Here is an 18,504-nt window from a genome sequence, read left to right as displayed (position 1 = left end):
TCTCACAGTTCCATGCAGATACCACCCTCCTCGATGTGCTCACGAACCAAGCACGCCCACAGTAGGTTGGCACGACTCTTCTTTTTTGGGGGCAGATACACCGGGCTCATGTTCACTGCACGGAATACTCCAAGCCAAGTTGATAAGACCCTGATGCCATTGGATAGTAGTGATGTCGTTGGCGGAGGTTTTGGATCACCCCACTCATCCAACTCCGATTTTGACCATCGCCGCAAAAGAAAGCTATAAGTCGTCTGAGCTGAAGCATCGTTGGATCATGTATCCGCGCCGAAGACCTAGCAGTAGTAGTCTTTGCACCACGGCGCTTTATCGGACATCAGACTGCCAGTCCTTAGGGATGTGGTAATCGTCTTCGGCCAGTTTTCGCCGGCAGCTCCAATTTTGCTACAGTGCCGCGAACGAAGCTCCTTTGCTCACAAAAGCGGGTTCCTGGCGCATTAGTCTTGGAGTCATTACAATGCGAGAACGTCAAAGTGGACACCATCATGACTGTATTCACATATCAATACGAGCATGACATGCTGACAGCCGCGTGTGCTTGGCGCCACCACAAAGTGAGGCGCATGCATGTTCCCGCGTCTGAAGACATGTAGGTACCCCACCATTCGCTCGCAAGAAAAGCTGTTTCGATAGTAGCTTAGCGCCAGGGCTGATGACGACTGCAGTGAACTCGGTGTCGCAGTGGCAAACATCATGGTAAAGAATTGAAGAAGAGTTGATACCGCTAAGGGCGACCAAGAGCGGCGATCACAAGTTGCGCACGTCTCACAGCGGGGCGAAGCAGTGCAATAGCTGCCGTGATAGCCGTCTCGTGTGCGTGATGTAATTGCGGACGGTTCCTGGAGATCGCGTCCCAGGGTCCGATCGGCGACTGCAGGGTGCCTTCACCCATCGACTGCCATGTCGACGCAGCGAGTCGCAGTGGACGAAACATGGGATGCGTCGTAGAAGTGCGTATCTGCGTATAACAGAACCGCTAACAGACGTTCGACTCGGGGTGGGCACGGACTTCTCCACCTCCCGTTAGTGTGAGGGTCTCTAGCACAGCCCGGTGGTATGGCTGCAGGTGCCGGGCAGCCGTGCTCCCAGTGACGCGGGCCTCAGTACAATCACTTTCTCACGTCGCTCAATTGTCCATCACCATCAGGCCATGTTGAGCGCTGCCTGTCGCGACTACTTGTTCCCCCCACCGCTGTAAAGAAAAGCCACGAAGAATGCGGCGGTCATGGACAGGAAGGCCCTCTTCTTCCCGTGGTAAGCACAGTCCTAGGCTACCAGCAGCACACCAGCTGACAAGACAATAGCGGCCTCGTCCTAGCATCCGGGTACCTGAGCACTGCAACCCCCGTCGACTACTCCTTCGCCTTCGACAAGCCGCTGCACACCGTCGCCATCGTCCTGCTGCTGACTGGCCTCGCCGTTGTCGCAATTGAAGCCTGGTCGTCGCGCAGTGCACAGCCGCAACCGCATACAAGATATATCGCCATAGCCCTGAACCAGGTGCAGAGCAGACCTGCAGCCGAAGAGATATGGACAGAGGCAGGCCAGCCAGGCCGGCGGAGAGGATGGAGCGTCCGGGCTGTCGGCGCGCTGTTGGCCGTCCTGCTGTTCGCGATATGTGGGCGCATAGCCATCTTCCACCGCGTCACCAAGGACGTTGAGTGCAGCGGCCCTTCTGCATTGGTGCGCAAACCCCTCCCATCGCGCCAACAGTACTGACTGATCTAGTCATTCCTTCCCCTCGTCGCTGCCCTCTACCACAGCATTCGGCACCCCAGTCAGCGACAATACCCCGCCTGGAGCGCTGACACGCGCCCGCGTACCCAGCTCGACCGCGTCTACAGCTTCATCTTCGACGGCTCCACACGATACATCATTCCCTCGTTCCTGCTCTCTGTCAGCAGCTTCCTTGTCATCATCAAGTCCAGCTCGCTGCGCTCCAACTACATCTGTCCCATCGCAGACTCGACTGCAACCGCCATTCCTTTCCTTCAGTTCCTCGGCTTCTTGCTGGACTGCGTCATCGTCCAGATAGCATACCGTCTGATCGACGATGGCATCTCCGAGGCGGACGACTGGACCATCCACCTCCCAGATGGCACCTCGAATCACCTCTTAGTCGGCTTGACACTTACTGTACGTCAATCGCCTTCAAGCACCATTACACATCTGACCCTAAACAGGCATCTTCTTTGGTTCTTCTCGTCGCCGGCATCATCATATACCCCGCAATGCCTGAGCATCGCGAGTGGATGCTCTCGTTTTCGTCTGAATATCTCCTTGGTCTTTTGCGTTTATCGTTGATGATACCCTTTATGACGTTATGTTTCCTCAAATCGGTACGTTACTACATCCCGTCTGGTACTCTGTCGCTGACCTCCTAGGCTCGATTGTATGGCGTTATGAGCGCTTTGCTCCTTGGCGCATTTTCCTCTGCATACATTGGCGTTCTCCGTGCTCTGGGCACCGGCGTGTCCTATTCGTTCCCACCAAAATCCACCGTCGGACTTGTTTTGTGTTTGACTCTGCTCACCATTGCGCTCATCCTCTACCTCGTCACAGACACCAGCATCGAGACCCGCATACGATCGAAAGTACCCATCCGCCTGGGCAGGAACCAGTCGGCTGGATTCATCGTGCTTCTTATCGCCTTCTCCATTGGTGTTGTCGTATATCGTCGGCACGGTCCCGTTCTCGAACATCCCATCACTACCTTGATCGATATCGCGACAGTCCAGCACGACCGGTGGGCATCACAAGCTTACCGGAGCAAATCCCTTTCTGAGGCCGTTGTGCACTATCGGAAACGTTACAACCGCGACCCTCCGCCGAATTTCGACAAGTGGTATCACTTCGCCATTAGCCGGAACTCCATTGTAATCGATGACTACGACAATATCGAACAAGACTTGGCACCCTTCTCTTCCTTCAACGCCGATGATCTTCGCTTACGTACTGCCACTGTCTTGGCTACGCATGAGGGGGTCGGTGGGCTACGCATAAGAAACGGGAAGGTGGAGGTCTTCAACAACGTCCCCGGTACGCATCGTTGGATGATGGATGGCGCGGCGGCCATGATCCAGCAATTCTCCGAATCGCTTCCAGACATGGATCTTGCCCTGAACCTGAATGATGAGAGTCGCGTGGCTGCACCGTACGAGCGGTTGCGAGATGCGCTTGACAAACCACAGCAGTACCCCTCCCCTGACTCGTCTCGCCCAGGGAAAGACTTCAGCGCCGACCGCGCGGAGAAATGGCTGGATGTGGACCGCGTACGAACAGACCCGCATTTTTTCGTCGACGCTCGCATCAAGCATTCGTATGAGACTTTCGGTTCTGTCGCATGCCCACCTGACTCGCGCGCACGCAAAGAGCGGCACTGGCAGACGAGATCCTTCTGTCACACTTGTACCCAAGGCCATTCCATGGGCGCATTCGTGGCTAATTGGAGCTTATCATCAGAGCCGTGCCATCAGCCAGATATCGCCAATCTCCATGGCATGCATCTCAGTCCTGCTAGTCTCATGGGTACTCATGACATGGTTCCAATCTTCAGCCAGAGTCGTGCTCCCGGGTTTGTCGACATCAGATATCCATCGCCGTGGAATTACTTGGGCAAAAGCAAGTATGGTTTCGATGAAAAGTTCCCTGATCCTCACTTCCAAGACAAAGCGGATGTCCTCTTCTGGCGCGGGACGACCACGGAAGGTGTTACTACCCATGGCACTTGGAAGGGTATGCTCCGTCAACGAATTGTACATCTCCTGAACAACGAAACATCCCGTCAACCGATCCTTCTCCCGAAACCCGATCATAGTGGCCACCTGGAGTATGTGCTGAAGCGCACTAATGACATTAAGAGGCTTCTCGAGACAAAGACTGATGTCCGCCTAGTGGGTCCGATAGCGCGCTGTGCAGGTCAAGATTGCATCGACCAGACACGCGAGTTCGGTTTCGGTGACCCTATCGACTTCAAACAGCACTGGCGCTACCGCTACCTGTTCGACGCGGATGGCGCCGGCTTCTCTGGCCGTTTCCTCCCTTTCTTACAGTCCAACTCCGTGGTCTTCAAGGCTGCCCTCTTTCGCGAATGGTACGAAGGCCGCCTCACTGCCTGGAAACATTTCGTTCCTGTGGATCTTCGTTTACACGATCTCTTTTCTTCGCTTGCCTACTTTGGTGGGTATGGTGTCGAGGCGAGGAACAAGCGTATGATGGAGGGTCATATCAAGGCTGCAGAGAAGATTGCACGAGATGGCAAAGTGTGGACGGAGAAGGTGTTGAGGAAGGAGGACATGGAGGTGTACATGTTTAGGCTGTTGCTTGAGTGGGGAAGGCTCACGGATGATGCGAGGACGGAAGTGGGCTTTCGCATGGAGAAAGGGAAGTCAAAGGCTCGTGAGAGGACGAGTAGTGTTGAGCGGGAAGTGGAAGAGCTGTGATATTGTAACAGTGCAAGGCGTTTAGACCGTGGCGTTTGGTGGGATAGCATTGCATGGCGCATACTCCCGTCAGAGGACAATTACCGCTTTTCTGTGTCATTCGCGAGTTTGGTGTGCACTCTTTGCGATGCGATGTGTTGGTGATGATGATCACCATCGCAGTCTCTCTGCTAACCAGCTCCAGCTGTGCGCCCCGACAATCACCCGAAAATCGATCTATATAAAGTCGCGCTTCGGTACTTACACTACTTCTTTCTTCATTACTCACTTTCCCTTCGAAGTTTCTCAAAAACAATGTGAGCAGTCCCCATGTGTTGAGCATTGTCCAAAACTTCGAATTCTCGAGCGCATGTGCGGCGAAGTGTGCGACTGTGTCTTCGCAAAACAACTCAAAAAAAGCATGGACCTGTTCCCGCGATGATCTGTTCGGAGCTTCATGCCTTAATTTACAAAAACACATTGGCCTATTGTGATGACTGCGAGTTGCGGTTCTTGTTCCTACAAAGAGACTGGGCAATGAAAAATGAGGTTGACGTCGCCATGGCCAAGTGGCAGCGTATAAAACAACAGAATACAACACTATGCCTCTCCTGTTCCTGCATAACTTTTGCGCATGCGACTATCAAAAAGCCGTTCTTGGGCTTGACATGTTGCGAGTGCGAGCAGCCTCTCTCAAACCAAAAGAGAGACTGGTAGAGTTCATGTGTCCTGCTCCTCGCTCGCTCCTTTCCCAAGACACTACCTACGTCTGCAATGTGCTGGCTCTGTCTTCTGCTTCTTCAGTCTTTACCATGCAGTAAACGAAGTGTACGAAAACGTCAGACAGATTACTCATGTTGGTGGTTGTCTTCCAGTGGAGTCGACGCCCACCATTTGGGCTTAGTATACCTTGGCTGAAGTGTGTGTATAAATACTCTACTGAAAGCTGGGATGCTCTTCCATAACCCACACTTATCAAAAACATATCAAAAAAGAGGAGCTCGAAGCTCATGGCCTCCTGCGGCGTCTTCTGACTTTTCGAAATAAGCACGCGGTCAACCCTTCTATGCTGTTCCTCCTCTTCTTTCTAAAAGTCTGAATCAACATTTGGCATGTCCTGCGCGTCCAAGACCAGTTCACTAGCCGCACAATATATAAACACTCTCTTGCTTCCATTATTCTTCACCTATCAAATCCTGCTACTTCAAATCGCTAAAATGATCAAGTACATCGCAAATGGCTTCTTCTTTTGCTTCTTCCAAAACCCAAACTTGCTACACTTATGTTCCTTTGCCTGGACTTGCGAAAATCTCAGACCACTGCGAGCGCTGAATATCCCCTGAGCATCGACTTCCGAAAACAAAAAGAATTCTGCACGCAATCATGGAGACGAAGGGAGGCTTTTGCATACGCTATTCAAAGCTTGGCTAGAGGAGGATATGATGGAGAAGTCTGTGCCTCGGGTCATGTATAAAGCAGCCTGTTCTTCCTGAACATTGAGCATCTTCAAAAGCTGTGTGCACTTTGCGAACTTTCCAAAAGTAAAGCATGTGCTGCTATGTGTCGGCCCTCCTTTCCAGCAAAACTACCGACCGATCTACGCATGAGGTGGCTCTCTTGCGTATATTATTCCAATATGCTTTCTCACCCAGTCGGCGCTGCCAAAACAAGCGCGATCAATGGTCATGTCTGTTTTGCTGAAGTGGATTTGGTCCGCAACACTCGCGTCCCAATATCCAGACAGCTCTACACTCATGTTTGTTCAATATCATCTCATTTCTATGAGTCACCGAAAGCACATGCTTTCCGCTGAAGCTACATCTTCGGTGTTCTCTTGCACTTCCGCTAAGGTTCGATTCATCATAGTGTATGAATTTGCATGACGTCTCTGTTCAATCATACCGCTTCTTCCAAATCGACGTTGACACCAACCCCATGTTTCTCAAGCAGCAGTAGCATAGACTCTAGCCCATCCTTTCTCGCTCGGCGCACGCATTCCTCTGCTGTTCCTGGAGAATGCAAATCCGCTCCTCGTTCGAGAAGAAACTCAAAGAGTGCCGTATGTTCTGTGGCGATTGCTCCGGCGAGAGGGCTGTCCTTGCCAATGCTTTCGTTGACATCTACGCCGGCGTCAACAAGTAGCCGCACTACGTCCAGATAAGGTCCTTGTTTGAGATTTCCGAACAGTTTAGCGGGCACTACGCGACTTGCATTCCATGTCCCCACATCGACAAGTGCATCACCGATATTAAGCCCACGATCCAGTAGCCATTTGAGGAGTCTCCTGTGGCCATGGCCAGCCGCGCTCGAAAGGGCTCGATCAGACTCGGCTCCGTCGTCTAATAAGATTTCGACGATGGGTATGAAGCCACGTTTGCTGGCATAGTCGACTGCCTCATTCCGCAATTGGCATGAAATCTCATAGTCCGATGATCTCGACATACAGACTGAGTACCGATCCCGACCTTCATCGGTATGTGCGGCGACTCGTATTAGAAACGAAACCATATCCAGGTAGCCCAATCCTGCGAGATGACGGATCCTGCGCCAAAGGTCAATCCTGGACGTCGGAAACATACCACAAGCAATGCGTAATGTCTCGATATATTCCCACACTTGAAGATCCATAACTTTATCAAGAATGGAGTCTAATGGATTTGTTGACCCAACCGGAGTGTTTTCGAAACGCCATGGCCACTCTTCGCTTCGATACCCGTGTAGGAAACGAACGATATCTATCCGACCGGCTATCGCTGCAAGTTTGAAGAGTTCAAACCTTACACCTGGGCCGGAATCAGGTGGTGCGCTCGCCATAAGGTACTCATGAAGCTCCTCGTTGCCAAGCTTTGCAGCCAGCTCGATAAATGTTCCAAATACGCAGCTGTTATCAACACTTGTGATGTCTGACAACATGGTATCTCGTAACGCAGTAGACCGCCGAACGTAAGGTAGGCTGTTGGTGCAAAGCGCAGCACCAAAAATATGTTTCTCTAATTCGCAAGGATCCCACTTGTTTGGGCGGCGGAACTCGCTTCTCCAACGGTCCCGGGCATCTCTGCTCATCCTCATCATTGCGCATAGAGTCTGGACCACATTCGTAGTGATACATTCATCGTCCTTTTGAGCATCGACCGACAATGAAATTTGTAGAGCCACGTTTCGGACACCGTTGAGGAAGCAGTTGCCATCTAGAGGCTCATGCATAATTCGGTGGACCCGATAGGATTGGAAAAAGTTGATTTCTTCCCAAGAATAGGGAGTGCGAAACATGATTCCATCGAGTAGGCGGAAGGTACGAAGTGCGAGTATCACTTCTCGCGCGAAGTAGTCTAACGGCGGTCAGTGTGAAAGCTCAGATCATGATAGATAGCTCCATACGGTTTATCAGTCTCAAACGCAGACCTCTTTTCGTTCCTCGGGCTAGGATGGCATAGTGTAAGATCGTTTCGAACAGCTCTCTGGGAAGATCAAGAAGTTTCATATCGTCTACGGGTATCCCCACGATGGACAGTGCTGAAGCCGTTGGCGGGATGGATATGTGTTTGAGGTTGACCTAAAATTTGCCTGGGCTTATGTTGAGCAGCGAGTCTCCTGGGATAAAAGAGAGGCGTCGCGGGGCTTGCGCCCTTCGCCATTGCGGCACGGAACGGTTTGTGGCACAGACATGGCCGGCCACCGTGTGTGGGCCTTGCATAGATTGCGAGCCAATCGCAATCGTAATGTCTGAAGGTGGCTGTAATTGAGGCAATCTGCCTGAGACTCTCCCAGCATGAGGGGTCATGTAGTCTGAGAGAGCCTGTCGCGCCAATCAGGCTAGGTCAGGGTCACGAGGGCCAAGCCTCCCGAGGTTCCATCGTTCCATCCGACCGCCAAGAGCTACGGCTCCGCCTATTCACTTTTTATGTCAACTTTTGACATTGCATGTGTCTGACATGCAGCAGCGTCAAGTGCGACGCCGTACGATGCCCCTCGACACCTGATGGCTGTTGGCCTGGCTCCCTCACTCGTCGGCCATACAGTGTTGCGACCAGTCACATCCAATGATGCGCAACTCCACGAGATACTTGCAAGGTTGAGATACGGGTATTCTAAGCGAAGTTGCGTGCATCTCACATACGTAGATGTATTCTCTAAGTCGTAGTACAGAAAAGCAAAACGAGCGACTCAATAAATAAACAAAAGCAGCCATCGGCAATGACAGACTCAACATGAGGAAATACCATCTCATTTCAACCCACTCTCTCTGATTCTTTCCTTTGCTGATGACGCCCAGCGCCGTCAGTCCGTCGATAATGGTTATCGACACGCAGCCATGCGAATCTATTAGGAGATCTCCACATCCGGGAGAGTCTCCCATGGCTCACCGGGCCTCGCGACGCCATGCATCTCATCTGCTGGAAAACCAATCGGTTCATCGCCTCTCCTCCAGATCACCTTTTCGTCGCCCAATTCGAAGCGCTCATAATCTTCTCCCAATTGCAGACGATCGTCTCTGTTGATAGGTACAACTTTGATGCTATCCACGCGGGCGTTACGGGTAAGTTCTGGAAGTTCAAAGGTCCACCAATTTGAGCCTTTCCCAGGATACGGCTGGTTCACACTGGTACCACTCTTTATCAAAGCGTAGATATCGCCCTCCACTGCTTGAGCATAGGCCTTCGAGTTTGCTGCGAAGTAGTAGTTGGCTTGTCTTTCACCAGCCAATCTATATGTTTCGTATTCGTCGTGGTATCTATCATGCAGGTTTCTAATAGGCAGTACGTTATCCATATATGGAATGTTGGTTTGGCCGATTTTGTGCTCCAGCGTTTGCTTGAAGACGAAGCTCTCTCCGCGGTTATCCAGCCCAGAGTAGAACATCCATGGCTTGCCAGTAAGTCCGTCTCGTGCAATGATTCTTCGGAAATCATTCACCCGGGCTGCTAAGTTAACTACCGGAACAGCCGGAGTTGCAGTGTTGGGATCAAAAACGTCGTTGGCGGATGTTGCCGGCTGGTTACGGTTGTTCCTTGCTGAAGGCGCGTACTGAACAGCATTCTGCGGACCAGGGTTGTTACCCGCGGGTGCGTTTGGGGCCGGATTGGGGTTCGGGGCTGGATTAGGGTTTGCTGGTTGAGCGTCCGGGTCGGGGGCCGCTGGTTGCGAACTAGAACCTGGACCGCCCGTATCATCCCCGTTGTTATTGTTGTTGAACCCTCCCTCGGTTTCCTGCGAATCGGAAAAGCCACCAGATGTCTCTTGCTGCTCACTGAACCCCCCAGACTCACCCTGCTGATCGCCGGCGTCAGAAGGAGTGTTTTGCTGATCTGGGTTTACATGAGGTGCGTTGGGACTGTTGTCGTTGGGTTTAGTTGGGCGTCCTCCGCCACTGGCTCTACGGTCGAGTGCGGGCGGGAGAGCATCAGTACGGGCAAGATAAGGCCAGTTTGTATTGTTGAATGGGTATCTACAATCGACTTCGTTCTGGCATGGAGCGATCGGTATGATTGGTTTGCCGCTACTTTGGAGGATGTATGCGGACAACAATCCAAGAGCAATCGACTTCGGCACCGAGTGGCGCATCGTGATGGTGTTGTTGAGTGGCGATGGTGTTTTGATACGAAGATGTAATTTGCAGAATGATCTTAATAGTAGAGTTTGGGTGAAGAAGGGAGTAGATCACTGTTGTGCTGGACGTCGAGTCAGGAGTCGTGGCTCTTATGTCTTCCTCCGTCGTTTCTCTGCGTGTCTCGTCCCGCCGAACTTTCCTGGGGTCACATTCGAATCAGACAACAGATTTGCACATCTAGCCTCATGCCAGATTTCACGTCTCAATGCTACGTCATAAGCCCTCGTTATCAAAGGCGGTGCTTGGGTTCTTTGTCCATCTGCTGCGGACGGCCCGTGGCGAAGTTCGGCAGTGACACTATGTGGAACACGATCGCCGTGTTGGATGTCACGTATGCTCTTCGAAGAGGCGGAAAGATCTCTAGATGAAACCTAACAGTAACTGAGCCGCCTCAGGGTCTTGCGGGGGCGGATTGTGAGTGACGATGGTCGCCACGCCGCAAGTCCAGACGCCGCACGTTGAGGCGGCGCAGAGCCATTACCACACCAATGTGATGACATACGGCGCCATATTTGATTACTCTATGTCACAGAGGGGGGCCATGATGTTTTTTATCGCATCGCAATGGAGTTGGGGCTGCGGCATAGAAAGGAGATCGAGTGCTCAGTGTCGCGACTCGGGGCCGATGTAACTGCCGACACCTCAGATGCAGTGAGATGAAGCAGAAACAAGGACACATAAGGAGTAATTGAGAGTACAGTGATGGCATCCTGCATCTCAAGCTCACGAAAGTCGAACGAGCATGACGCGTGCAGTGTAGGTGACACCATCATCATGGGAATGGGGTCCAGAGGGTCTTGCATCAGGACACGAGAGGCCAAAGGAACACGTCCGGATTTCTTTTGGGTGTGGAGAATGCATCTTTTATGCCCTGTCACAGTCAGATATAAGAAGCAAGCAAAGCAACAGTCGATGAGAGCATCAACATCAGTTATCGCTATAACCTTCAACTACTTGCAAATATTCCAAACGCTCTCAAACATTCTTATCCTAGTATCTACATCTTGTGCTATCGAATTCCCTCCTATTACAAGCTCCATACTTGTATACCTTATCACCTCTCGCCATGTCAGGTTTCTTCGCCGAGCTCGGTCTCAGTGTAGCTTTCACCATGATCAGTCTTGCTCCCATGGTCCCCGAATGGCTCAACGGCAACCCCAAGCCACAAACCAAGATCAACGTACTGGTCGGTCTGCCGCCGTTGGATGCCGATGAGCAGAACAAGAAGGACGAGATATACGAGAAGTTGAGTTACGGCGGATGCGCTCCGGAAGTATCACTCTTCAACGCAAACGGAGACCGCGTTGGCTACAGCAAAAACAAGAAATGCAAGCATGTCATTAGCCAGAACAGTCCAACCGACATCTGGGCCGACTACATCAAGCCAGGCGAAACAGAGAAAGCCGAGTACATCACCGTATCCGCATCTGGCCCCGATGCTATCTGCATCTCAGCTATAGCAGTCACATACCCCACTAGCAGCGACACGTACGCTTTCCTGCCCGGCGAGGTAGCTGCCATATGCAACACGCACAACCCAGATTACAAGTACTCCTGGTCCCCATCCGCGACACAGATCCAGTTCAAGTCGGAATCCGGGCAGACCCAAGACGGACGACCGAAATGCCTGTGGATCGACAAGCCCGACGACGACGGAGACTCAGCGACCCACTACGAAGGATTCCAAGTTCATCTTCCCGACTTCAAGCTCGACAACACTACCTTCCATGGATGGCAAGAAGACCCCTCACAAATGTGCGACTCGCTGGCGCGATTTGGCTCATACGACAGGCTCGACCCAATGCTCTGCCCGGAGATCTTCAGTCCAGCGCCACCCAAAGGTGCAAGTCTTCCTTTGGATACCGTCTCCGCATGTATACCGGCTGCAAAAGACAGCACGACAGACCCTCACATCTGCGAGGACGACAGTTTCACGTACCAGGAACGATACGATCTCATTGTTATGTACGACCAGATGTGTCTTAACGACGATTGGTGGTATTATAAGTGTGAAGAAAGGCCTTCATGCCCGCCTGGGCCGGAAAAGCGTCGGTCGCTTCTAAGATCGCGATCTTCTTCATCCTACTGGCCATTTACCCATGCTCCCAAATCGAAGTATCGGCGCACTTCACCCGACCATCCGCTCCAGAGGCAGTTCGATGGAGTACTAGTCAAGAGTCAAGATGTCACGCAAAGTGCAGTGGAGATCTGCCAAAGCACCGGTAGTGTTGGGCCTGACTTCTATTCCGAGCCCGAGCAGATGTTCTGTGATATGAAGACGCGTGAACTGTATCCAGCATGTAACGGTACTGTTCAGATGACTTGTTTCGATCCAACTCAAAACGAGACGAGAATTGAGACTGGTGACGGAGAAGTGGATAAGCGTGGTGAGCGGAGAACATATGTGGAGGTGAAGGATTGGTCGTGAGCGGGACGAGAAGATGGATGGTCGCACAGGGCTGGTCCCAATGTTGATATGTCATTTACAAGTGTACTCCATCGTATCTAATACCTCATACTCCTCACCCCCTTCTTGTGACTCGGACTATCCATCCAGCTTTCCTTGAACCTATCCTCTCCGTCATCGTCCTGATCCACATCTCCCAGATCAATACCAGTAACACCATCCACATCTTCACCGTCACTTCCAAATTCTTCTTGCCCACCAACGCCACCTTCTGGACTCCAAACCGGGCTTGTGGCAATCTTTGGTCTTGACTTGAACACCCTATCGTAATCCACTTCGTCACTGAACAATTGCTCGGTGGGTGTACGCTCGATACTTTCGAGCTTCGCCTGCTCCAGGAGTTCGAATGATTTGCGGGTCCGGGGTGTGTCGAATTGGTTGACGGGGAAGAGTGATGATCGGCTAGATTTACGCTGTTCCTTCTTTGCTGTGACGGAGGGGCGGGGGTTGGATTGCATGGCTTCCATGGTGAGCCGGGTTCGTTCGGCAAGTGTTGCGCGTCGGTCGCCGTCTTCATCTCCAGTGATAGAAGGAATAGGCGGTGGTCCCATAGATGGCAGCGGGAGATCAGGTGACTCTGGGACAGGTTCGAAAGAGTTTGTCCGTGCCATTGTCATGCGTGTGCGTTCAATGAGTGAAAGGGACATGCGTGGTTGAGGCTTCTTGACCGGAGATGGGGTCGCATTACCGATGGAATTGATGATCTGGTCGGCAAGTGCTTCTTCAGCGTTGAGTTCTGGGAGATCGAAAGTTGGGATTGGTGGTTCAGAGGGGTATTCTGGCGATGGCTCAAGTAGTTTTTCAGGGGAGAGATCTGTTTTTTGCTCCGAGTAATTAGTAAGTGTCTTGGCAGCTTCAGACGATGAATTATCGACGGCGGGCTCGGAAACAGCAGATCTAGTCTCCGGTACTGGTGTGCGCTCGTTGTCAGTCTCCGTCGGCGATGCGTCGTGCTGAGTCGTAGCTCTACTCAACGCAGATGATTGACCGATTAGTGTGGCATCTGAGTCGATTGGTGTGGCAGTTGTCGGAACGTGCCGAGATGGTCTGGGTAGGACCGGGACATGTTCTAACGAGTTTGGTCTTGATGGTGACTGTAATTTGACAGGCTTAGCTGGAATCACTGGTGCTTTGCGTATCGCCTCCGTCTGAGTAGATTTCCTTGTGAGAAGTGGTGGGCGAGCAGTCTTTGCCGTCGAGGTACTTCTATGATGTATAATTGTAGATGCAGTACTAGCTCTGACCTTGGCGGCTCGCGCCAGCTCACTGTCCATGTCAGACAGGATATCTTGAAACTCTGTTCGCATAGTCGGCCGCTTTACACTCGCAGATTCTGCTGTGTGCTTCGCCGACGGCAATTGATATTGCGAGTGGTCATCGAAGTGGAACTCCTTTACTGGCGCCGTAGTCTGTCCGCTTCCTGATGTTTCCTTCTCTGAGTCGTCATTTTGTAGCTCAGCATGGAAAGCCTTCCACTTTTGTAACCTCTCCTGCTGCTCTTGCACTCTTGCTTGCAGGTTCTCCAGTAATCCAGTTTCAGGCGCGACGTCTTCTAGTTTTCTGCCTTTTTCCACCATATGCAAGACTTTGTCGAACCGGCTGTTTAGGAACGCATCGTCCGCCTGTACGTTCTCGCCGCGTAGCATTACGTCGAGCCACTGTTGGTTGCCAACCCAGTTGTCCTTGAGCTGTTTCTTGATGGCATTGGCTTCTTTCTGTGGTATCGCTGGCTTTTGCGCTCGAGGGGTATCTTTGCATTTGCGTATGCGACCCCGAATATCTGCTGCCTTTTTGTCCAGAAGACCATGGAATTCCATGTACTTCAGCCTCTTCTCTTCTTTTTGTCTCAGCACGTTGACGAGCGCTGCCTTGTGTGCGATAGCTAGGGGCAGTAATGACCGTTGCTGTTCGACTGAGAGTGTTGACGCTGTCGCCAGTTTTCTTGCGACAACGGCGTCTCTGTCACCTCCGTCTTGCGCTGCAAGAACCTTTTTGAGTACGGCATTCGAAAATATAGCCAATATCTCGTAGAACTTCTCGCCCTTGCACTCGTCAAGCATTGTCTTCCTAAGAACTGACTCTCTTCCCAAAATGCCGTTCTTCTTCAATTCGTTCAGACATCGGTATAGCGCAGCGCGGAGGTTCAACGATTGGAGTGGTTCGAGTGGCGGGAAGAATGGTTGGAGTTTCTGTAGCTGAGTCAGAAATAGATAAGCGTGAAGTTTCATCCCAGCATACCTGTGCTGTCTCATTGGGATCCCATATTTCGAAGAGTCGAAATAGTGCCCATTCAGCCCCGCCAATTCTCTGTCGCTGGTCTGCATTCTTGGCCGAGAAAGTTTGTATCGTGATTTCAGGCCAATCCGGTCGCAAATCCAAATCCAACAATCGCAAATTGGTTACGAACAGGCGAATATCGGGCGCTGCTATTGGGTTCACTGCTTGAGGTTTGGGAATTGTCTTGACCGACGCGGTGCGCGCATGGCCGCTCATGGTAGTCGCGGTGGCCGTAGAGGCGGTTGAGGGCGGTCGAGACATGTTCGCGACCGCAGAGCATGCATTCACGCGGCGACCCTGGTCAAAGTCCCTGAGACTTGGGGTGCATGCGTGGTGTTGCGGTGTGACGGGACCCTTGCGTTGTTTGCCAAGGCGGGTGTTATCGATAGGTCCGTTCGCGCCTTCTGTTCCCTGTCTGACTTTCGTCACTTGTCCCGCCATTCTTCACTCACCAAACAGTCACCGTTTATAAGACAATCACGCACCCGCTAGACTTCTATAAACCTCCGACTCCGAACCGCATTCGAGACACAAAGCAATCATGACAGTCGACGAAGCAACCCAGGTCAACGGCGTGCCCGACTCTAACGCCGGTGTACTTGACGCAAAGAAAGCAGAACAGAGGAAGTGGACAGTCGAGAGTGGTATGTCATGAACAAGCGATAGCTCGTCCGTATGCGACACCTCTCTTACCCCTCATGACTTTCATCAACATAGCGCTAACCTGCTCCAAAGTCCTTTCAGAGAACGCACTGAAGTACCCCGAAAACACCGACTCACCGCTCCCCTTCTTCCACCTCCTCGAGCGCCTAAAGACGACCAAACGTGCAGGATGGCAGCGTTTCGAGATTGGCGATGGCGAGTCTATATCCGACCACATGTACCGCATGAGCATCCTCACCATGATGGCTCCTGCCTCAATAAGCTCCAAGCTCGACATCGCGCGATGCTGTCGCATGGCTGTTGTCCACGACATGGCTGAGGCGCTTGTCGGCGACATTACCCCCGTAGACGGAATCTCCAAGGAAGAAAAGAGCAGGAGAGAGACCGAGACCATGGACTACATCTGCACAAACCTGCTGGGCAAGTTCAACGGTGGACTCAACGGCCAGGACATCAGGGCGTTATGGCAGGAATACGAGGACAGCGAGACGGCTGAGTCGCACTTTGTGCACGACATCGACAAGATTGAGCTTCTCGTTCAAATGGTCGAATACGAGCGCACGTCCAAGTGCGAGAATGATCTTGGGGAATTCCAGTGGGTCGCAGATGTTATCAAGAGCGAGGAAGTCAAGGCATGGGCGCAGCAGATCATCCGTGAGAGGGAGCAGTTGTGGAACGATCACGGCAAGATAGCGAAGCCTGCTAGTGCGTACAAGAAGTCTTGAGGGACAACGGCGCATGGTGCCGAGCGCACTCGCATTACGATAGACGGGCTCCTTCACTGGCGCATTTCATGAGGTACGACGGTTTAGTAGACGGTAATTGCATGTCTAGAATTCATCTTCTCGTATGTAAACGTCATTTCTCTCTCAGTCGTGATGTTTGATCCTCTTCGCCTGTCTCAAGAGGCATTTCAACTTGACGTCAAGAACAACTCTAGCACTCAAGAATTAGACAAGCTAATCAATCTCCTCTTCTTCACCTCCCTACTCGGCGTCCCCGCGAGCCTGGGCATACCCCCAGCCACTCCATTATCCCCAAAACCATAATCATGCTGACTATATCCACTACTCCCACTCGCGCTATTCCAAACCCCCTTCGCCCCCAGCCCCCCATACTCCCCCTTCCTAATCTCATTACCAGACCTGCGTCCATGCCAGTAACACAAGTCCGCGCTGGGCCCCCTATACTTCGGATGCAGAGGGCACAGCGGACTATTAGGAAGGTGTTCAGGGACGAGCCATTCAAACTTTCGTCGCTCTTCTTCTTCCTGGCGGGCGAGCGCTGCGAGAGTGCGTTCGTCCGGGGTGTCGGGGTAGTGCGATTGGTGGATGCGGGACCAGACGTCGTGGCCCAGCATGGGGGATGTGGCAGCTAAGGAGGGACTGGCTGGTGGTTTTACGCCGAGGTAGCCTGCTGCGTTGCCGATTTCGTTGCTTGTGCTCGCTGTGAGCGTGCTGCTCGGGCCAAAGTCGACGGGTGGGTTGATGAAGTCGCTGCGGGGGCCGGAAGGGCCTTCGTCTTCTGCTTCGTCCGAGGGGTTGTCGATGTCGTTTGCTAGGCTCATGAGTAGGGCGTCGGAATCCCAGTAGCCACCTGGACTGGACTTGGGCTTGTTGCGTGTGTTGATTGCGCTGCCACCGCCATGGACGTCGAAGAAGAAGTCTGCTAGCTTGCCTTTGACTTCACCGTTGGAGTCGAACATTGGTGGTGTTGGTACGCGTTGGAGGCCGGGTGGGATGAAGGCTGGCGGAGCATGCATTTGTGCGAGCGACTTTACTGGAGGTACTTGTTTGCCCCGAGCCGGGAAGAAGGAAAATGGAGTTTGTTGTTTGGTAGCCTCTGTGCCGCTTTGGTCGGAGATGCGGTTTGAGCGTCGGAAGGGATTGAAAGAGAAGCGGCGATTGAGAGATTGCGTTGGTCCAGGAGAGGGAGGTGCATCTTCACTCGACTTGTTCAGCCATAACCAGCGGCGCGAACGTGTCGCCTTGGATTCGCTCGCTATTTGCTGCAACTCTGCCTTTGTTCGGGCTTGCTGATCTCTGTATATCTTCTCTTCTGCTGGGGTCCAACTCCCATCTGGTGTCTTGGCCACCGTCGAATCGCTGGCACTCGTACCACTCTTCTCACTCCTGCCACTTCTCGTTCTCTTCGATCGTGGACGATCGATGTAACACCGATCTCGTACTTTCGGCGGCGGTCGTTCGAACTTCGGCGATTGCGACGAGAAGATGGCATCGGTATCGGGCAGGAGACCTATGCCACCTTGATTTTCATTCCTCAGCGCTGAGGTGCTGTCCCGAATGTAGTCTTCTTCGAGGATTGGCGTAGCTTTGGCCATTGGCATTGGCTCCCACTTTGGCTGCTCTTTGCGGATCCACGGTGTTTTCGGGCTTCGCGCGCGTGGAGCACCGAGGTTGGCCATAATATCGACGGGTGAGCGGCCGCGAGCAGGTAAGTCTGGAATGACAGTTGGCATAGAAAGATCGAGATTGACCTTTCTGCGGTCCCGTAGTCCGCCTTTTCCCGTCGGAGACTGTGGGCACGATGGGGGTTTTGCATTTTTTGTTGGCGTTGTTGGCTCTTCGATAACAACGGATGGCTTTGATGCTTGCTCGTAGGACTCCTTGGCTTTGACAACAGGAAGTGGTGCGAATGATAGCATGCGGTCTTTCTTGTATAATTTGAGCGGACTTCCTTCCTGAGGATCTCGCCGGTCTTGGTCATCTTTGCTTTCGGGCAGGTGAAGCATCCTGAATTCCGGCACGTGCCTTACGATGCCCTTGGCAAAAGCTGCGATAGATGACCTTCTGTGATCGCGGACGTAAGAATCATTGGTTTCTGTGGAGAAGGAACCTGTTCGAGCTGTAGTCTCGGAAGTGCGCGACTCCATACTGTCGATATGCTGCAGCTTGCTGTTTTGGATATGGTCCGCATCGTCTATGGTCGTCCTTCGAATTATCTCTTCCAGCGGTGGAGGTGTTTTCGGACGTTCCTGTTCCATCGCCATTGGGTTGCGACTGTGCCTGCTCTCATTTCCGAGGCTT

General features: G+C 52.4%; 6 protein-coding genes across 6 annotated transcripts; 3 read left to right on the top strand and 3 right to left on the bottom strand.

The window, feature by feature from the left end:
• Positions 1 to 1,246: 1,246 nt before the first annotated feature.
• Positions 1,247 to 4,463, top strand: J4E83_005490 (uncharacterized protein; the record flags this gene model as incomplete). The annotated part of the gene is made up of 5 exons (XM_049332409.1): positions 1,247 to 1,275; positions 1,326 to 1,704; positions 1,750 to 2,157; positions 2,205 to 2,360; positions 2,406 to 4,463. 5 exons carry the CDS (start codon positions 1,247 to 1,249, stop codon positions 4,461 to 4,463), a joined length of 3,030 nt encoding a protein of 1,009 aa, XP_049188217.1.
• Positions 4,464 to 8,765: 4,302 nt separating this feature from the next.
• On the bottom strand, positions 8,766 to 10,004 carry J4E83_005489 (uncharacterized protein; the record flags this gene model as incomplete). The annotated part of the gene is made up of 1 exon (XM_049332408.1): positions 8,766 to 10,004. The coding sequence occupies one exon, from the start codon at positions 10,002 to 10,004 to the stop codon at positions 8,766 to 8,768; it is 1,239 nt and encodes a 412-aa protein (XP_049188216.1).
• A 1,112-nt stretch (positions 10,005 to 11,116) lies between these two features.
• J4E83_005488 (uncharacterized protein) lies at positions 11,117 to 12,478 on the top strand (the record flags this gene model as incomplete). Its single annotated transcript, XM_049332407.1, has 1 exon — positions 11,117 to 12,478. One exon carries the CDS (start codon positions 11,117 to 11,119, stop codon positions 12,476 to 12,478), a length of 1,362 nt encoding a protein of 453 aa, XP_049188215.1.
• Positions 12,479 to 12,555: 77 nt separating this feature from the next.
• On the bottom strand, positions 12,556 to 15,010 carry J4E83_005487 (uncharacterized protein; the record flags this gene model as incomplete). The annotated part of the gene is made up of 2 exons (XM_049332406.1): positions 12,556 to 14,706; positions 14,921 to 15,010. 2 exons carry the CDS (start codon positions 15,008 to 15,010, stop codon positions 12,556 to 12,558), a joined length of 2,241 nt encoding a protein of 746 aa, XP_049188214.1.
• Positions 15,011 to 15,335: 325 nt separating this feature from the next.
• Positions 15,336 to 16,182, top strand: J4E83_005486 (uncharacterized protein; the record flags this gene model as incomplete). The annotated part of the gene is made up of 2 exons (XM_049332405.1): positions 15,336 to 15,438; positions 15,530 to 16,182. 2 exons carry the CDS (start codon positions 15,336 to 15,338, stop codon positions 16,180 to 16,182), a joined length of 756 nt encoding a protein of 251 aa, XP_049188213.1.
• A 218-nt stretch (positions 16,183 to 16,400) lies between these two features.
• On the bottom strand, positions 16,401 to 18,467 carry J4E83_005485 (uncharacterized protein; the record flags this gene model as incomplete). Its single annotated transcript, XM_049332404.1, has 1 exon — positions 16,401 to 18,467. The coding sequence occupies one exon, from the start codon at positions 18,465 to 18,467 to the stop codon at positions 16,401 to 16,403; it is 2,067 nt and encodes a 688-aa protein (XP_049188212.1).
• Between the last annotated feature and the right edge of the window lie 37 nt (positions 18,468 to 18,504).

The sequence above is a fragment of the Alternaria metachromatica genome (genome assembly GCF_023757995.1).
Source record: "Alternaria metachromatica strain BMP 0045 chromosome Unknown scaffold_11, whole genome shotgun sequence".
In the NCBI taxonomy this organism is placed as follows: domain Eukaryota; kingdom Fungi; phylum Ascomycota; class Dothideomycetes; order Pleosporales; family Pleosporaceae; genus Alternaria; species Alternaria metachromatica.
Note: the sequence above shows the minus strand (reverse complement) of the source record. Positions and strands in the feature narration are given on the sequence as shown.